Raw genomic sequence first — 19,587 nt, 5'->3', positions numbered from 1 at the left:
CTCTCAGATTCTGACCCTGAGGCTTCGCAGAGTGTTTTGCAGTCTATGTGTATTAGTGGGCGGAGCTGTCCTAACAAAATACACAGGCACCTATTTCTCCATGACTGGAAGGCTCCGAAGTCCATCATCTGGGGGCCAGGGCTGCAGGCTCCTTTGGAGGCCTCTTCTCTTGGCTCTCAAGGAAGCCCTAAGCATGCGCACGACCTTTTCTGTGTGTGCAGAGCGCACGCCCGCTGGTGTATCTTCTTCTAAGGGCATGAATCCCTCCAGATCAGAGTTGCACCCTCATGAACTCATTTCACCCTAATTACTTCCCAAAGGTGCATGCACAAATAGCATCTCAACGGGGCTTAAAAGTTCAACGTGTGAATTTTGGAGGAATACAAATATTTAGTCCATAACACCATAATATTTGAGTGCCATGTTTTAAAAATCCATAACAAATCAAGTTAACAAATATTTACTGAGATAATACAGAAGGAAAGTCACTGTGGTTGTAGTATGGGGAATAGAACAAAATACATAATTTAATCTCTGTCTTCTAGGAGTTCATAATGCAGTTGATTTTTTTTTTTTTTTTTTTTTCTTTTTTTGGTACCGAGGATTGATCTCGGGACCTTGCTCTTGAGAGGCAGGCTGCGGAACCACTGAGTTAAATCCCCGGCCCTATAACGTGGTTGAGAAAACAAGGAATTCACAAGGTGAAGAGTATGTATCAAATATAAATAACAGTTTATACTGGAAGCGGAGATCTCAGGAAGCTGTGTGTGGTTCCATGCTAAACAGTAGCATTTTTTGAGATGAAATGGAATACGATCCTGAGAGGTGTGGAGGAGAGAGAGACCCTGCTGTCATTCATTTACTCCTTATTTACTAAGGCATCAGATAAATCAGGAGCTAGAAATACAAAATTAGTAGTGCTTATCATATGGAGGAAAGGAAAATGCCAGTAAACTCAAGATCAAGACTGAACTCCTTAAATAACTTACTGGTCTGATCCTTCCCCTATCCATGGCCAAGTCCCAGGGAGCTTTGTCCAATTCCTCAAACTGCCTGTGTCTTCTCTCCACATGCATGGCAGTTTCATCTGCTCAGACTGCTCCCTTCCCAACCCACCACCTACCTCTGTCCTACTCACTCCCGATCTCCCATCTTCTGCAGCACTCATCCCACGAGCCTGTCCCTGCACTGCCTTTCCTTCCAGAGCCAAAGTCTGGTGACCTCTGTGCCCTGCGCCTTTCAGAGCACCAATCACGCTCTGCAGCAGAATTACACGGCAGCATAATTGCAGCTTAGTGTCCCAGGAACAGTTTTTGTTTTTTCTCCCATTTATAGAAACGTTATAGCATATTCAGAATCATGATGGGAAAAAAAATTGAAAGTGGGATTCTCTTTTTACAAATATCTAAACAAAGAGAATCTGATTGATCTAGTCACCATAAAAGTTATATTACTATCTTAACATTCTTCAGGAAAAAAGCTTTGTATCAGAGTTGGAATAATGTTAAATATAATATGACATAGATAAAATTTGAAATATAATTTTCTTAAAAATCCTTTAGATTTTCTATCTATGAATTTAGGGGAAAAGCATTGTAAAATTGTTTTCTGAAAGTCATGCTATTATTGATGATCTAACTCTTGGCTGAGAATTTTAATTAAGTGTGCTGAATCTATTTGCCAATTTAAATACAAATATGCCATGAGTTATCTATCTATATCTATCTATCTATCTATCTATCTAGAACCTCTACCTTAGGAAATATTATTTACATCATAAAATAATCTTCAGTTATTAAACACCTACTATAGGCAGTTCTCAGAATAATGACTTCCTCCATACGTGTACATTGTCATTCAGCTTCTGAGAGCTTCAATATTTGTGCAAATGTTCAGGAGAATATCTGTTCTTTCAAAAAGATCCTTTTCCATCATCTTCTCTCTCTTATCATGGTGCCAAAGATACATATCACAATCTTTATTCCTTTTACAGAGAGCACACACTTCAAGATCCCATTTATTTTAAGGCTTGGTTGCCAGACTCAAAGATAGGAAAATATTCATAAAATACAAAAAACGCACTACACAAAATAAGTTTGCCTTTATGACACTTTTTCCTAAGCATACATTTGAAAGGTGCATGCAAGAAGATTTTGTATTGCCTGCAAAATAACTGACTGTAAGCAGGGAGGATCACTGCCAGTTTCCCAGTCCAGAATGAAAGGATTTTCCTCTTTACCCTATAACCCAAATATCACACTGAGCTTAAGGATGTAGCTGACATTTTAAAAGATCACCAAAAGTGTTCTCTTTCCAATTGCAATTATGCCCTCTATCTCAGTGGGAGCCATTGTCTGGGTCTCCTCAGCTCTCTAGCTTCTTTCTGGCTTCCTTTCATTACCTTGATTATTCATTTGCCACCCAGCACTCATTTTGTGAAAGATCATGTCTGCCATTTCTATAATGAGTGCTTGACTTTTACTGCCAGCATAAACACATAAAATATATAATAATTAAAGTTCACTAGTCACCGAAGTCTTGAGATCCATCATGTTGCTAATTTGATTTTTCAAGCAATTGCTTTTCTGTGAACAAGGCTGATTTTGCACCCCCCCCCCCCGGGCAGTGCAGGACTTATGGTGGAAGGAGATGGGTTTAACCTAGAGAGATCATTTTGAATGGACACCATATGGTTCAACTTTGAGGCTCATCTTCAACCAAATAATATAGGTATAATGTATGATAGTTCTCAGAGGCAACAAATCTCCTCAATATTTGAACATAAAAATTTTTCTAAATGTCAGAGATTAAATAATGCCATTTTCAAAAAAAAACTGCTGCTTAATAAACAGCACACCTTATATGGAGGGTTGGGGAGCTCTAAGGAGAAAGTTCACTGAAATCACTAAGGGAGTCTGTATCACCTAAGTAGGAAATGTTACAATCTGTAGACTTGCACTCAGTTAGGACAGGATTTCAGAACACCACTTATTTGTTTGGACATACAGTACTTCCTTGTTTTGATAATATTTACAAAGTCCCTTAAGTGCTTCATGATAATGAATTCATCTGACAGTTACTTTAATCACAAAGAGATTAATGAGCTCATGTGATATTCATGTGGCCCTCTGGGAACATCAGGATGCGTTACACAGAGTGTAATGTTTGTAAATGTATACAGTGGAACGCATGTTAGCCAAGGGACTTGAGGAGTCAAACTCTGAGTTAATAAAGAAGCAGGAAACAAAGAGGCAGCTTCCATTTATACAAGTTTTTCATTTGTTTGTTTTTACAAATAATAAAGATCTTGTTGATGCATTCAGTCAAAGCACAGAAGCCAGAAGACCTGAGTTTGATGGTTGAATAGATCACTTATAACCATGTATCCTTGGGAAACTTTCTTCACCTCTGAGCTTCAGTCCCCTCGCCTGTAAAACAAGAACTTAGTATCATCGATGTCTTAAAGCTTCTCATAAGAATAAAGAGAGAGGGGTGGAATGATCAATCAATCAGTCAATATAATTTCTTCCTCACAAGTTTATTTTAAAAAGTAAATTAGATAATATGCAATGTTTCTGAAAAGCTTATAAACTTTGCAGTATTATGCATCCATTTATTACTGCTATCTCTGGAAAACAAGTATTCTAGACATGGAGTTTATTTCCCATAGGCAGAAAAAAGAATGCCTTAGTTACATTAGTTATAGGTAAGCACATGTACACTGTTTTCTGAATAAGAAAACCAGATCTGATCAGTTAAAGACTTACCAAATTATCTTTTTCCAATTTGATAGTGAGCTATCAGGTTTGAAGTAACACAGGAAATTTCTCTTTTTATATAGGCCTCTGCCATGTAGCAGCCTTCAACAGTAACAGATTATGATTAAACTGAGCCCAGCAGAGGGGAACTAGGTAGGACTGAAATCTGATCTCCTTTTCCAGGTCCTTTCCAGGGCTAACATGCTGGCATTCTCATTAAGTGGGAATAGTCATTCTTTACCAACCTGAAAACCCTCTAATTAATTTATAGTTTTTCCAGTGAAACATAATTTAAGACACTTCCACATCTTTAGATTAAAAAACATACCAGCTTTTCTGCCTCCTTCAGTTAATTATTTTACCCATTTTTAGAAAATCAGAATCACTTCCTTGGAATTTTCTTTTAGGAGTATAATATCTTCCCACTCCCCTTGACTTCAATCTAAAGCTGCAATTGCCTAGAAAATGATTCAGCAAATGCAAGTCTCTGACAACGAATACCACCTAATCTTGAATGGATAATGCCATCATTCTTTAGGGACATGGATAGTCCTCATCTCAGGGTAAATGTGCAAATGTTTACTCCGGGATAATTACAGAACAAAGGAACTCCAAAATCCCTCAAAAGAGCATACTGTCAAAGGCTGGGGTTTTAGTTCAGTGGCACCATGCCTGCCTTTGCAAGTGCAAGGTCCTGAGTTTAATCCCCGGTTTGAAAAAAAAAAAAGAGATTATACTGCCATTGTTAATACAGTATGTGCCTCAATGTTTTTCTTAATGTGGTCAAACAAAATCAGCACATAATCACTCAATGTGCATTTTAAGATACACACATAATAATGTTGAATATCAGCCTAGGATTCTTTTGCTCAATTCAGATGGAAATCATTAATTGGCAAAGTGCAGCTCTGCCAGCAGTCCTGATGTCACCAGATGACAACCAGGTAATGCTAGAGGCCAACAGTTGGCACAGCCAACTGCTGGTCACACTACTGCCAGCCACTGTCTGATGTCACTTGTGCTGAACACCATAGGTCAATTCTGCCAGGTGTGGTGTCTCTGCTGCTGGTCTTTGTTGCCTACTGGTCTCTGGAGCTCTCTGGTGTTAAAAGCTCTGGGCATTTTTTGTTTTTCTTTGGAAACAGCCACTCTTTCTACATTAATCAGGATAGAAATCCCAAATAGATTTATAGGACTTTTGAAGCCCACACTATCCAGGAAATAAATCAGGAGTGGGTTTACAGGAACATCCAAGTGAGTCTGTGTTTTAAGAAGGACTGTGCTGCAGCACAAGGGGGACAATGCACAGGAACCAGCCCATCTAGACTAAACCTGAGAAGTGGCTGGAAAGTGCCACTTACGTAGGAACTATAGGCCTGTTTCACTGAGGGGCAGGGCTGAAACCAGGAAATCTTCTGGAAGGCTTGCTATGAACACTGGGTATGCAAATAAGGGGACCACATCCATCCCTTCCTGATCTTAGCCACTCCACATTGCCCCCCTCTTCATTCTCAAAAATGCAGTAGTATCATCTGAAGTGGTAGGAGTTTGGGAAGACACCAGGCTGCCTGTCTGGCTGCACTCATATTGGCGTGGAAAATGGCAGTTTGCTAGTCAGGGAGGACCCTGAAGCAAACTGTCCCAGCCTATTAGGATGCAAAGGGGAGCAAAAGGAACAAGAGGGAGGAGCAGACAGCCTGGAGCTAAGCCACATGCCCCTCCAGCCAGCAGGGGAAAAATAAGAGTCAGGTACTTCCCCATCTGTCTCAATAATGATCATTACTACACATTAATTCGTGGTCAAAAAAGCATCTATAAGAATCATAGTCCCTGGCTCATAAACGGACTCTGACACTGTCATGACCCTTTCATTCTGTCATTTAGGGCCTCTGAACTGCAATCATATTTTCAACGAAATGGGAAATGTTGACTAAGAAGAGAGTTATCAGCTCTGTGGGTCCCAAATCAGGTCAACAGACAGAGCCAGTCAACCAAATCTGGCTTCTGGCTGGTTGTTTGTTTGTTTTGTTTTGTTTTTAAATAAAGGCCATTTGTTTACGTACTGTCTACAGCAGCATTCACACTGTAAAGTCAGAGCTAACTCACTGTGTCAAAGACCATATGGCCCACAAAGCCTAAAACACTGCCTATCAGGTCCTTAATTATTGTAATTTTAATAAATTGCTGACCTTTGGTCTAAAAGGCAATATTCATCAACTTATTTGAAAATCTCATGAAATACTGCTCACTTGTATGATCTTAGTCAATCATGGTAGATTAGACTTAACCAACTAGTATTTCATTCAGCTAGCTGGAGAACTAGTTAAAAGTCCAACCTAAACAAAAGAAATAGCTTCTAATAGTCTGCCCGTAGTTATTTGATATTACTGAGGTATTACATGTCATCAATAAATATCTGTTCTATCTAATGCTGCTAAATGATCACTAAGACATTTTGTTACAGGGATACTTGATTTACATGAAGCTGATGGAATTTGTTATTATAACTATGGTACTCAAAATGTGATATCAGATATGCCAATCAGAGCACCATCATACCTAATTGCGTAAATCTTAATATTTGATAAGTACTTTTGCTTAAAGTTTACCTATATGTTTGAAGACTAGAATGAAAGAAAAGAGGAATGAGAAACCTATTGAGCTGATGTTTTTCTTAAAATCATTTGCATGCTATTAACTCTTTTACAGTAATCATGGAGAGGAAAAATTTGTAAAAATTAAGCAAATGAACTTAATAACATTGATATTTGGGCCAAAATAGATCCATCCAGTGTACTAAAAATATTTTTTTAGATAGTCCCAAATTTCTTTCTCAGTGATAGCCAACACTAACCATTACTGAATAATGAGACTCCACCTTAAATATCTTTTGAATTTTGGTCACATAAAACTCATTAGCATGTACAAGTACAATATTTTTGAAGTATAAAAATGACATATTTCATCTTCACCTATGCCTAGTTCCATGTGGCCTTACTACTTCCAAATTGAAAAAATACCCAGCAGATCTCATATCATAGCATTTCATCAATACATAGCTAGAAATTTCCCTCACTATGATGGGCCAAAAGGCACGAAGACTTAAAATGTAAAACAGAAGAGGAAAGTGACTCCTCCTCTGCCAGTAGTTTCCAAGGGTTAGGAAGCAAGACAGGCAAGGGGAGAGGCACTAGACTGAAAAGCACCCAGGATAGAGCAGAGGGGCAGAGGCTTCCCTTCCCATTAGGGTGTCTCTCCCAAGGGAGCCTCCAGGGCACACTGGCCTCTACACTAACAAAGAAGACCTCATGGTTGAGAAGCCAAAGCCACATGGTCAGGCAAAAGCAAAAGTGATGTGAATGCTGGGTTAGACCATAGAGACCTGCCTTGGGAACTTCCACAGTGAGTGGCAAGATTCCACTGGAAGTCTGTCTAAGGGCTACAGAAGACTCACATGCTTGTTGAGGGAAATGAGAGAGACTTGGAAGGAGTCCTCATTACAGTCCAACTTCGGCCATCTTCAGCAGACTTAAAGTCTCTGTAGACTTCAGCTACATCCACCAGCTAATGTCCAAAGACAGGACCCAGTTCCAACACACTTTGAAGGAGAACCACCCAAGCAAATACAAGGACAGCCAAGAGACCAGCAGCTTCCTCCCCCTGAACCCATAAAATAGGGGGTATAATGCTGTCCTGTATAAATTCTAATGTCATCTTGAAAAAGAGCAAGGGAAAAGGGAAGGAACTAAAAAAAAATTGAGTAATTCTCTCAAGTAGATTGAACTAAGGCTGGAGACATGCAAAATTCTTAGATGAGATTAAATTTTAAATCAGATTGAGCTAAATTTAGTTTTGTTCCCACTGCTCAGTGGGAACAGTCCTCTTGAAGATCAAGTAAGTTATGAAGGAAAGCTACATTTCCCTTGCACTTCCTTTGCACGCCCAAATCACAGTGTGAATAAATTTGCAATCACATTACACTTATATTGTTTGGTTTAGAGGAAACATAGTGATGACAATGTTACACAGGGTTGGACAGATCTCTAAAACAAAAAGGAATAACTCTTCTTTGAATATTTATGTGTTAGAGGCTGTGTGGGGTAATAGAAAGAGGTGTGTTGAAAGACCGACCTGAATTCTGGCCCCTGGGTCAATCACTGGCTACCAGTGAAAGGTCACTAAAAGGTCATTTAACCTGTAGAGCAGTAAGATTATATGTTGAATTTGGAAAGTGTGGGAAATTTCTCTGCTGTATTAGCCCATTCACCTATAAAGTAGGGGAAAGGAAAAGAGAGAAGAAATAATGTCCACAGTTGTTTTTATTCTCATAATTTATGCTTCTAGGAGGTAGGAAATCCAACTACAAAGGAATCAAGGAGCTCCTACAGAAAATAGAAAGAAAACAATTATTTTCTCCTAGCTTCTTTCCTAGTAGAAGTGTCTAAAAAGACAACTGCCAGTAACATTTTTTTTACAGATGGCTTAGCAGGAATGTATAAATGTAAGGGCCATGATCCCAATAAAATTGGAAAGGAACCTACAGATTACTGTATTCTTCAAAAATAAAATCTGAGTCAGTATGTGGGGTGAAAGATTTGCATCCATTATTCAGCACTCTGTTTTGTTGCAAATTAATTTGAAAATCAATTTCTAGAATAGCGATTAAAGATAAATGATCAATGATACATGCAAGACCCACATACAAATGAGGCTATTATCTTCAAAGTAAGTAGAAAGCTTCCCGAGAGGAACTTCAAAGCCTGTTGAATATTCAAAAATAAAAGAAAAAAAATTTTTTTCTTCCCTATTGCCTTCCCACTGAAACTTGCTAGTTTAGATCAATAAAAAAATTCAGTGCATGCAGGGTTGATCTACTAACCATTTTCAAACTCCAGTCCATTTTTATAGACTTCTAAACTGTTTCTGTTCAATGAGATCACAAAATTTTTAATGCTTTTGCAAAAGAAAGAAATTCAGTGTTCTTGCCAGTGAATGGATCATTCAATGATTCAAAGGCATATAACTCCATTAAGAAGAATGTACCTGAACAGGTCCAAAGAAAGAATGATAGTCACACATGCTAACAATAATAATGCTGTCTTTCAAGTGCCAGCAGCTTCTACATGCCAAGCAGTGAGCAAAGTGTTTTCTATATGTGGTCTCATTAACTCCACAAAGCCTCAAAAGCAAGTGGGGTAAAAATGGCAGGAATTTTTCTGACTACACTTCAAGGAAAGGTTTTAGGGATCCAACAGTCTAATAGCTAATTCTGTTGTTAATGGTTTAAGTGTTTACAGCACCACAAAGTCTATACACATTTCAAGCTCATAGGTAAATGAACTGCAGTTTCTCTTTGCTTTCTATTAGCAAACACTGTCATCTTGTGGACACTGCACACATAACAAAATAGGTTATGGTCCCATGATGCCAAAAACATTCTTTGCCTTCAGTAAGAACTGGATCTTTGCATTGTTATATGTGCACATCATTGTGCTTTACGATTAAAGGGTAAAATTCTTCTTTATGTGTTTTATGTGTTTTTAAGCTGCACTTAATGGGGCCACACCACGTTAAGATCGGAAAAGAAAACACATCTCATTACTTATTACAAGAATTCATCTTGTCAGTCTTCACAGCAGTGCATCATATTTTACCAAACTTTCTTTACCTAATCCTTAAATTTGGCTGATCCTTATTATGTTAACAAAATTATTTAACAAAATTAACAAATTTTCATTAAAATAACAAATAATAAAAAGGAGAGGGTATAGTTAGAGTTTTCTAATAGAATTTCCAGGAGTACTTTACTTTAGATTTTGTAGCAAGATTTTATGACAGATCCTTTGGCTTCAGAAGCATTTTCATTCCCTTCCAACATGCTATCTAATGCCAGGCTGTTTTCCTAGGATCAGTTCTGGGCACTTGGAGCGAGACCGAGGGATCTGGTGGTCCACACACTTTGTATATCCACAGAAATGGGGCCCGCCTGCAGTGCTTTGGCTGCCTGCAGTTGTGATGAGCTAGAGATGACTGTACAAAGAGACCTTTGTGCCTTGGTCCATCTCGAAGGCACCTGGAGAAGACTCTTCCCCCTCCCCCCAGGAACTCCTACCACTCACCTGGGTGAACACAAAAAAATTCTACAGTTAAACCAATTCTTTTTATTTACTGCCTTTCACTCCTATTAGAATTGAAATGGGAGGAGTATAATGTGTCTACTTCAATAATTATTTTAAAAGCTAAACTATTGTCCAAGTTTGAAAATATAAGGAGACAGAGTAGGAGAATGAAACACAGAGGTCTTGGAAAAGGAGTAAGCAGTAATCAGTCTCTGAACTGGTGAAAGAATGAATGAAGATAAAGGGAGGGCATTGAAAACACAGCTCCACAGTGTGGCCCAGACCATTCTGGATCAATGTGCAGTCATGGTTTAGAATAAATGTTGTACCCAAAGAAATGCCTGGCACATGTGGTCTCTCTTTAGGTATTTATTGAATGAATAGGTGACTAAGGAAGAAATAAAATAAATTTTAAAATGACCTCCATGATAAGAAGAAAGAGTAGGATCTTAGGAAAGGTTCATTTACCAAAAGCTGTGCCAGGCAGAGTCTATCAATAAATATACACCTGCTCCATGATGGCCAGTGTGGAGGACGGTGAGGATGCAGTATGAAGGGGATCAGATACTGACGAAGTACCTTCAAGCATTAGAAATGGTAAGTGCTATGAGGAAAATGCTGGCCCTCTCACAGACACTGGCCAACACACTGCCATGGGCAAAGAAGAGCAGCGTGAGTAACTTGGGACCTCGTTTAGTGTCCAGATGCAATCAGCCCTCTGTATCCATGGGTTCCGCACCCATAGACCCAACAAATTATAGATGAGAACAATTCACACAAAAAAACTGTGTCTGTACTGAACACATACAGACATTTTCTTTGTCCTCTTTCATGAACATTTTGAGTTGAGCTGTTATGGCTCCCTCAATGTCCTGAGCTGATTCCAAATGTTTAGCTTTCAGTCATTTCGACTTTGGGGGAAGCCTCAGAAGTCTCACGATGCCAGATTTGGTGAATGAGGTAGATAAGGACACATCATGTTTTCATGAGCTTTCTTTCTATTGAGTGGCACTTGGCAGCACCATTTACTGTAAATTTTTTCACGCTTTGTAAAGACACTCTCAGAAGAGGACTTCCAGAACTGCTTCAGAAAGTGGCAAGAACCATGGGAAAGTGTATTCAAGGCGGCAGTGGGGGCAGGAGGGTAATTAAGAGGGTTAAGAAGAATTGACAGCAATGTGTCTTTCACTGTAATAAATGTTTTTTGTAATAAATTTTTAAAAATTTAAACATTCACTATATATTTTGACTACCCTTCATATATAGCATTTAGATTGTATTAGGTATTATAAATAATCTAGATATAATTAAAAGTATAAGGGAGAGAATGCAGAGCTTATATGCAAGTACTATACTATTTATAGAAAGAACCTGAGCATCCTCAGATTTTGGTATCTAGAGGATCGTGGAACAAGTTCCGTGTGGATATTGAGGAACAACTGTACTCTCATTAAACGAGTCTTGCTGCAATCTCCTTTCATATCGCCCTGTACTAATAAACTCCAATTTAAGAATTATTTGTTGACTAAAGAATTATTTGATGACTAAATTTTTTCTTCAAGATATTCAGTGACTACCTTCTGCTTTTAGATAGGAAAATACTGACATAATTTGACACTATTTTTGTTATAATCCTATGGACCCCTAATATGAGATAGGTCTTATCTAACCCATTTACAAAATTTTAAGAGTACAGTAGAGGATTTTTAGCTATAGGCAGCTGTCTAGACTCTCTGGCTACTAGTGTCCTGGAATACACTTTTGGAAAGTCTTAAGATGAAAATGAATTTGTCTAGGATAGAGCCTGGAGTATGGGTGGCACATAATCCCTCATTACTCATATTCAGTTTAGAAACTTTAATTAACTGCTGTATTACAGCAGCACTCTGAGGCAACAACATTAAAAGTTCAGTTTCCTAAGAAATAAGGAAAGCTGGCCAGTGGTGTCATTCCAGCACTCTGGGAAGCTGAAGGAGGAGGATCTCAAGTTCAAGCCCAGCCTGGGCTATTTAACAACATAGCCAGACCCTGTCTCAAAAATTTTTTTAAAAGGCCTGGGGATGTGGCTCAGTAACAGAATGGTTGCCTTGTGTATGTGTATTTAAAAATTTTAAAAACAAGTTTTAAATAGGACTGGGAATGTAGCTTAGTGCAAAAGTCCTGGATTCAGTCTCCAGTACCACACATACACACACACACACACACACACACACACATGCACGCACACAAAGAGGAAGAAGAAGAATCAAGAAAGAAAAGTCCAGGCTGTGAGAGCAGCTCCAGAGCAGCCTGAGTCCTAAAGATGAGGTGAACTCCGTCCTAGCCCCCAAGGCTGCTCTCACTGTTGCTTAACTAAATGTTAGTCCCAGTGTATAAAATCTCCTTCTCTTTCTCATTTTGCTCATTCTTCTAGCCATGTGCATGACATGAAACAAATAAAAAGGTGCTCTACCACCAGAAATGAGTAATGTACTCCTCCCAGATTGGCTTCATTCTTCTGTCTAAACTTTTGAAGTCTTATCCCCAAAGAATCTAAGATCCAAGGCAAGAGTACAAATGTAGAACTATGTATCCTAAGTCTAATTATGTGAAAATTACAAGTCAAGCTAAAAACTCTTCTGTGCTCATCTTGACAAATATACTTTCATGACCTAGGAAGTCAGGGAGCAGCCAAGACCCTGCTCTGACCTGGGGGCACAGGGACTGGGCCTCTGGGTCCATACCCCCACCCCCCAGTCCTGCACAGGAAAGGGTCTTCCACACAAAATTGTGTGCACCTGTGTTCCACATCCACACCCCATCCACACTCTCTCCAAACACCAGCCTATGGACCTCTGGTGCACTCATAGCTAGAAGGTCCAGTCATCAGGAAATATGGTAGGCAGGAGCCTGTGGTTACCAAGAGTGGCTTGTAGAACACCTTTCATTCACTGGGCTTGTAGGCTGCATTACATCCTGGGTCTCACGTGACAGAAAAGGTGGCCATGATGCCTAGCTGCAACATGAAACCCCAGCCCAGGTTACTTAACAGCTTAGCAAGACCTAGTCTCAAGAAGCATGTATATAAACAAGGGCTAGGGATGGAGCTCCAGGCTAAGACTCGGAGTTCAGTCCCCAGTACCATGGGGAGGACATCCCTAGGCAAAAGTCATTGCTAGGCCAGGAAGTCCCAGGGAAAGTGAGGCACTCTGGGAACAGAACACACTCTTGGCCAGTGACAAGAGGCATGGCTATAAGAGGGCCAGAGACAGGCCAGACTTAAGTATAGTGGGAGTGAGAATAAGTTCTCTAAAAGTCATGCTTTAAACAGCTGTGGACTCTGCAGCTCTTCCAGGACTCAAGGGGTTGGGAGGGGAGGGGCTTTCTTACTTGAATTTAATGACTTTTGAATGCCTTCTGGTCAGCTTTCCCCCTTGTTCTCCAAGGTTAGATGATTTCCTCTTTGGCATTAAAAATAAAACTAGATCAGTTGTGTGAAAAACCAAAAATGATGTATTTTTATCAACTTCAAACTTGTCTCAAGGCTTTCTCCCACACTGTGTTAAATAATAGAAGTCTTTTTAATTGAATTTCTGTGTGTGTAGCATATGCCAGGCGACATTACGCCAGCATCTTGCTCTAAGCAGCAAAACATTCTTCATAAAAGCATTACAATCCAGGGGATCATTCTGTTTCTAGAGAAGGAACACAGAGCTGCAGCAGCTTGAAACCACATCAAAACAGGGCCTCGAAATGTAATTGTGAAGACACACTGCCAAGAACCAGGGGAAATAGCTGAGGTACAGAAAGAAACCAAAAGAAGAAGAGAAGAAAGTGAAAGAGGGAAGAGGGAAATGGGAGGGAGGGAGTAAGGGGAGGCGGCATTGTGCCACAACTCTGTCTGTAGAATCAAAGCACTCGTGTGCTTAGTTTCTGAGCAGTCCCCCTAAAACCTGATCTATAGACTTGTTTCCACCCTGCAGCATTGTCCTGTGGAGGTAGGGTTATAACCACAGGTGTCGTGGACCAAGGCAGTGGCCATATCCACAGTAACATGCGGTTGTGTTCTTATCCCCAAGGATCCTGGAGCTTCAACAGAGTGGTGACATGGACATCCTGAAGCACAAATGGTGGCCCAAGAATGGCCAGTGTGACCTGTACTCCTCTGTGGACACAAAGCAGAAAGGAGGTGCCCTGGACATAAAGAGCTTCGCAGGAGTTTTCTGTATCCTGGCCGCAGGCATCGTCCTCTCCTGCCTCATAGCCATGCTGGAGACATGGTGGAACAAGAGGAAGGGCTCCCGCGTCCCATCCAAAGAGGTACTTGATGAAACAACAAGCAGGCTATATGTGCAGACAGGGTGGTCACAGGGGAGAGGACAGTGAGTCATGAAAGGCCATTATTTCTTCTTTCCTTGAGGATCAAAAGTACATTTATGCAAGCAAAGATTGGTAAGACCAATGCCAGTGTCCATTGTAGCTCATATCAGATAAGGGAAGGGTAGGCTATAGTAATAGAAAGACTGCTAATTTCATGTGCCATAAGTGGCTTTGAAATTCTCCCAAATCTCAGGATAAACTTTAATTCAATGAATTTTAAGGGCCACAGTTTCCTTGACCAATTCACAAAGGTGCTTACCACCACAATTAGTCATTTAATACTTGTGTCTCTAATACTAGGCCTTAAAACTGCAAAACTATAATAAAAATAAACAGAATTTTATTTTCAACACTAGAAACTGCTTCCCTCTCTCTAAGTGTAGATCTATAGAGTTACCCCAAACTTACCAAATTTACATTAGGGAATCATTCAGAATTCCATTTTTCTTCTTTTACTTTGAATCAGTTTAACTCCTGAACCATATTAAATTTTTTCTAGGTATCTGAAAGAATAATTGGAGAATTACACATGCTGTCTCCTTTAAAGTGTCATGTGTCTTACTTTCATCACAAATTATGTGGTTGATAAATTATCTGAGAAAATATTAAGCTAAAATAAACTACTTGATTCATTTATCTTATTTCCACTGGGTGAAAATTGCGAAAATTTCTAAATCATGAAGTTGGATTCACTACAGCTTCAAAATTTGAAATAAAAAACAACCTGAATTTATAAAATGATTTGATTTGATGGATAGTTTCAAAGCAAGTATTGAACTTTCTATAAGTAGAACTTGACTCACTGCTGCCTAGGGCAAATCCTGAGAGGTTCTGCTTTAATGCACAAATAAAAATGACTTCTTATTTGCATATGTATTTTTACATGTTAATGTACTCTTTCAAACAGATTGTTTTCTAAAGCAGCGTAAGGATTCTTTCTTGACACCTTATATGCAAAATTGATCAGCACCATTTCTAAGAAAAACATGATTTAGCAAAGATAAATGTAGCTTGCTACCTTGTGTGAATGATCATACATTCTAAATAAGTGGAAGGTGAATTAAAAATTAACCGGTTTTATTGTAGCATTTTCTTTGTCGAATAAGCTTCTGGTATCTCTGTTGATGTTGATTCAATGCAAAAGACCCCATTAATGCAACATTATGGCTGAGACTTCATACTCTCAAAAATCTGGAAATTAAAGACTCCCCGAGCTCCTTATATTTTGAATTACTACATATGATGTTAAATTTTTGTGTTATTACATCTGTTGATGGATGACTGTGTTACAGTTGCCTTGGGAACCATAAAATTATATGTCTCAAACCCCTAAGGTCTTAGTGATAATACTGCATTAATGGATATTTTTATTGGATTTTAAAATGAGAAAGGAGAAGGGAAAACAGTGATGCACATCAAAATATTTTTTGCTTAGGAACCCTCTAATAGCACAATGAAAACTGTGCATACCCCAGTCTAACTCAAGACAGCCAATCCACATCCTCTCCTCTTATGATTAATAGGTATTTTTTAATCATTTAATTCATTGAGTTTGGTTATAAATAAGATAGATAACAAGGACAACTTTGCTTCTTGCCAGTTTTAATTTTTCAGGTATTAGGTTTTAATACCACTTTTACAGAAAATCTTAAGAGATTTTTGAATAGGTTTCATCTCTAAAACTCTGAAGTTTTAGCTCCCTTTTGTTTATGAAGCACTATTACAAAAACCATCAGTGGCATAGCTTAAAGCATCCTAGGTTTAGAGCCATTTAACACAAACCTGGTCCTAAATTAAAGCTACCACTCATATGTCCTGACTTGAAGGGCTGAGTATCCTGTTGACCTCACAATGTTGCCTGACTCAGATTCGAGATACCTGATGTTTATGAAATTTCCCAATTAGAAATTAATTCTCCTATGTCGACTCTTGCCATTTCTACAAAATAAAAAGCTCACATATCTCTCTAGCCCACAAGAAACAACACTTAATAGGCTTTCGAATGTTAGTGTGAAATAGTGTATCATATCCCTTTCCTCTAAGAATGGAAAGTGAAGGTTAGGAGTAAGTGGTAGACAGGAACAAAAATACAATTTGGAATGAGACTCTGGAAAAAGAGGAAATGTTGAGAAAAGAGTGGTGGAGGGCTTGGGTGGGGTTGCTAAAACCAAAGGTTTTATGTGTACAATTCTTCTTGGGCCAATCTTCTGTAGAATGGTGGTCACTCAACTACTGCTGTCCTGCCATTCTAGTTGCATGAGATGTTTGCTCACTGTCGACCTTTCACTGCAAGAAAATAGCTTTACCTGCAAATCACACTGGTACTCCCAGGAGCTAGTACAGTGCCTGGCTCATATTAGGTGCTCAGTTAAATATTTGTTAAGTGAACAAACCCCAAAGTTCAGTTAATTACATGTTTGCTGAACTACTTTTTTTTTTCTTCCATGGAAGCTAGTACTGATGAGAACCTTATTTTCTTTTTTTCATCTCCAGGATGACAAGGAAATTGACCTGGAGCACCTCCATAGACGTGTAAATAGCTTGTGCACAGATGACGACAGCCCCCATAAACAGTTTTCCACCTCTTCAATTGACTTGACCCCTCTGGACATTGACACTTTGCCTACACGCCAAGCCCTGGAGCAGATCAGTGATTTCAGGAACACTCACATCACCACCACCACCTTTATCCCAGAGCAGATCCAGACTCTCAGCCGCACACTGTCCGCTAAGGCTGCCTCTGGCTTCGCTTTTGGCAACGTGCCTGAGCACCGGACTGGCCCCTTTAGGCACAGGGCTCCGAACGGGGGCTTTTTCAGGAGTCCTATAAAAACAATGTCATCTATTCCTTATCAACCGACTCCCACCCTGGGGCTTAATCTGGGGAACGACCCAGACCGAGGCACCTCCATATGAGCAGCAAAGTCTCCTCACTGTTTCTTCTTAGGACTCCCTCGGCCAGGAGCGCTATAATCTTGTGGGACTAACATGGATGTAACTTTTTAAAAATTAAGATTATAGTAACAATTCTAGTTCTTTCTTCCCACTTTCTCCCTCCTCCCTCTCCTCTATTTTTTTCTCTTTTTTCTCTTCCTTCTCATAAATTTCCCTCCATTTGTTTCATTACTCAACCTGTTCCCCCAGAATATAGTATACTAGGATCCTATTAGTCTGCTTTTCATATACTGTACTTCAAGTATAGGAAATGTGCACTGAGTATACCAAGAGTATGTGCAGGATTGATTTTACATAAAGGCCTCTTACATAATGTTTCTCTATTTTTAAAAATATAATTGCAATAACTTCAGTCTTTTTACATTCTTCTGCTGCATCCATAAAATGCTCCACTGCTGTTGAGTGTCCTTTAACTGTGGACCAAAGGTGACCCTGCAGTGTTCGTAAGACAATTCAAAGACCATTCAGGCCACATAATATGGGAATGCAATTTTCTAGGATTACAAAAAAGCCATTAATATGCCAGTCAAGACTACAGTTAAAACTACTCTCGCACTGCAACAGTGCATATGACCTTTATGTGATTGTACAGTATTAAAAGTTTTTTCTTATGTACAGTAAACTTTATCATATGGCAGAAGCCTCTATTGTGTTAAATAACTTAGTATCTCATATATATACATATATATGCACCTATATGATGTGTATATATATATAAAGGCAGCCATTGCTATTGCAATTCATTTAATAAAGCTTTAGTTAAAGAAAAAAAAAAGTATTGTATACAGGAGCTATGTATAGTGCCAGAGGTCTTTTCAGTTAGAAAAGGCAGGTTGCTTTAATGTTATTCTGACGCACATTGTTTGCCAACAGAGAATATTTTATACTTTTGTTATTAAAACATCCAGGGCGACTTAATATTTGTTCCCAGATGTAACTCATTTGAGTAGGTTTTGCTTTTGTTATTCAGCAATGTATAAAGCTAACCTTGATAATTTTACTTTTAATTAATTATCTAAATGGAAAATGCTATTAGCTAAATCATCTCCACTACAGCACATAGAGCTCTAGAAGAGTTCAAAGGTAGCTCATCGAAGGTTAAAAATCCTCTTCCAAAGCAGTAAGCCGATCAGTACAACAACTGCAGATGGGGCACAATGGGAGCCCTAAAGGTGTATTGATGTGGCCTTAATTATGTCATTCATTAACCTGGAGAAAAAGGTAACAACCATACAGGCTCTCATCTGAACCCCCTTTTTATTCAGTTCTACTTGGAGGAGTTATGTATTTTTTACATTAGTGCCAAGTGTATAGAAGAATGACAGCAAAAACAGTGCCTCTTTGTGCACGACCCTTTTAAAGTAGCATTCTTATCTGTTAGAAATGTAGAATGAACTACGTTTGTAATCCTTAAATTAAAGTGTGATAAGTAGGAAGCAAGAACTTATCCTGTGTTTGACGCAGCCATACACTTATTTTAATCTAATTCATTCCATGGCTAGGATTGATATAGGAATCAACCTATGTGATTTGCTTTAGGAGAAATTAAGAGGTATATTCTTAAGGTATATTATATTTTGATGCTAATTCTGTTTGGGGGAGCATCTTGTACTGTCACTGTTTTTGTACTAAATCTTCAAATATTGTCTACTGTGTAAGGCAGAAAAACTTCTTATCATGCAAAAACCATTGTTTCCAGGGTAACAAGTACCTAAGTGCATGCACAACTTGTTTGCCCTTGTAACATTCACAGTCTCATTCACAACTCTGATTTTAAAACAAAACAAAAAAATCTTTACAACAAGCTATATAGGGACATACCAGATGTTGCAGTGATTTTAGCTATCAACAAACTGTTAACCATGTACAATATTTAAAATAGGCTTATTTTGATGTATTGCCTATTATACAAATACACAAAACATTTTTGGAGGCCTCAGTTATGAGTGGCAGAGCTTTCTGTGTATAATTTGTCTACATAATTTGTCTAATAAAAATGTTTTCTAAACTTGCTCTCATACTATTGAAGTCTTAACTTTAAGATTTGAAAATGTTATTCTCATTAATTGATCTGAATTTTTCTAAAACTTTGTCTTGAATTCATTAAAGCATAGAACACATTAAAGTTTTGCTAGTGGAAGGACGCAAAACTGAGTACTTTCTCAAACCCATACTAAGGAACACCCTAAACTATTGAAAGACTGTCTTTCTGCTATTTAAGACTACTTTGAACCAATGAAATATTCATGTTTCCTCTTGGATGTCTCTGTGAGGACTTTGTGGGGGAGAAATTTATCCTGTTTCACAAAAATAATGACCATTATAGTAACAACAGAATGAAGACTTGTAACATGTTCTTTCCTATGAGAAAGAAAAAGAAATTAAAGGAGATTATT

At 38.7% G+C, this 19,587-nt stretch overlaps 1 protein-coding gene across 4 annotated transcripts in view; it reads left to right on the top strand.

Annotated features, from left to right (window-relative positions):
• The window catches only part of Grid2 (glutamate ionotropic receptor delta type subunit 2), a 1,480,136-nt gene that overhangs the window by 1,428,949 nt on the left and 31,600 nt on the right, over positions 1 to 19,587 (top strand). For 2 of the 4 annotated variants that reach the window (XM_087215773.1, XM_004848080.4), the window contains 2 exons: positions 13,936 to 14,176; positions 16,730 to 19,209. In XM_087215773.1, the coding sequence (XP_087071899.1) occupies positions 13,936 to 14,176; positions 16,730 to 17,152 (664 nt within the window). In that variant the 3' untranslated portion in view covers positions 17,153 to 19,209. Of the gene's footprint in view, positions 1 to 13,935; positions 14,177 to 16,729; positions 19,210 to 19,587 lie in introns of those variants that run through there. The other 2 variants (XM_087215774.1, XM_021261081.2) reach the window with 1 other exon arrangement.

This window comes from Heterocephalus glaber, unplaced genomic scaffold (assembly GCF_053883595.1).
Source record: "Heterocephalus glaber isolate CG9 unplaced genomic scaffold, H.glaber_assembly_v1.0 deba00001454, whole genome shotgun sequence".
Lineage (NCBI taxonomy): Eukaryota > Metazoa > Chordata > Mammalia > Rodentia > Bathyergidae > Heterocephalus > Heterocephalus glaber.
This window is presented reverse-complemented; position numbering and strand designations above follow the sequence as displayed.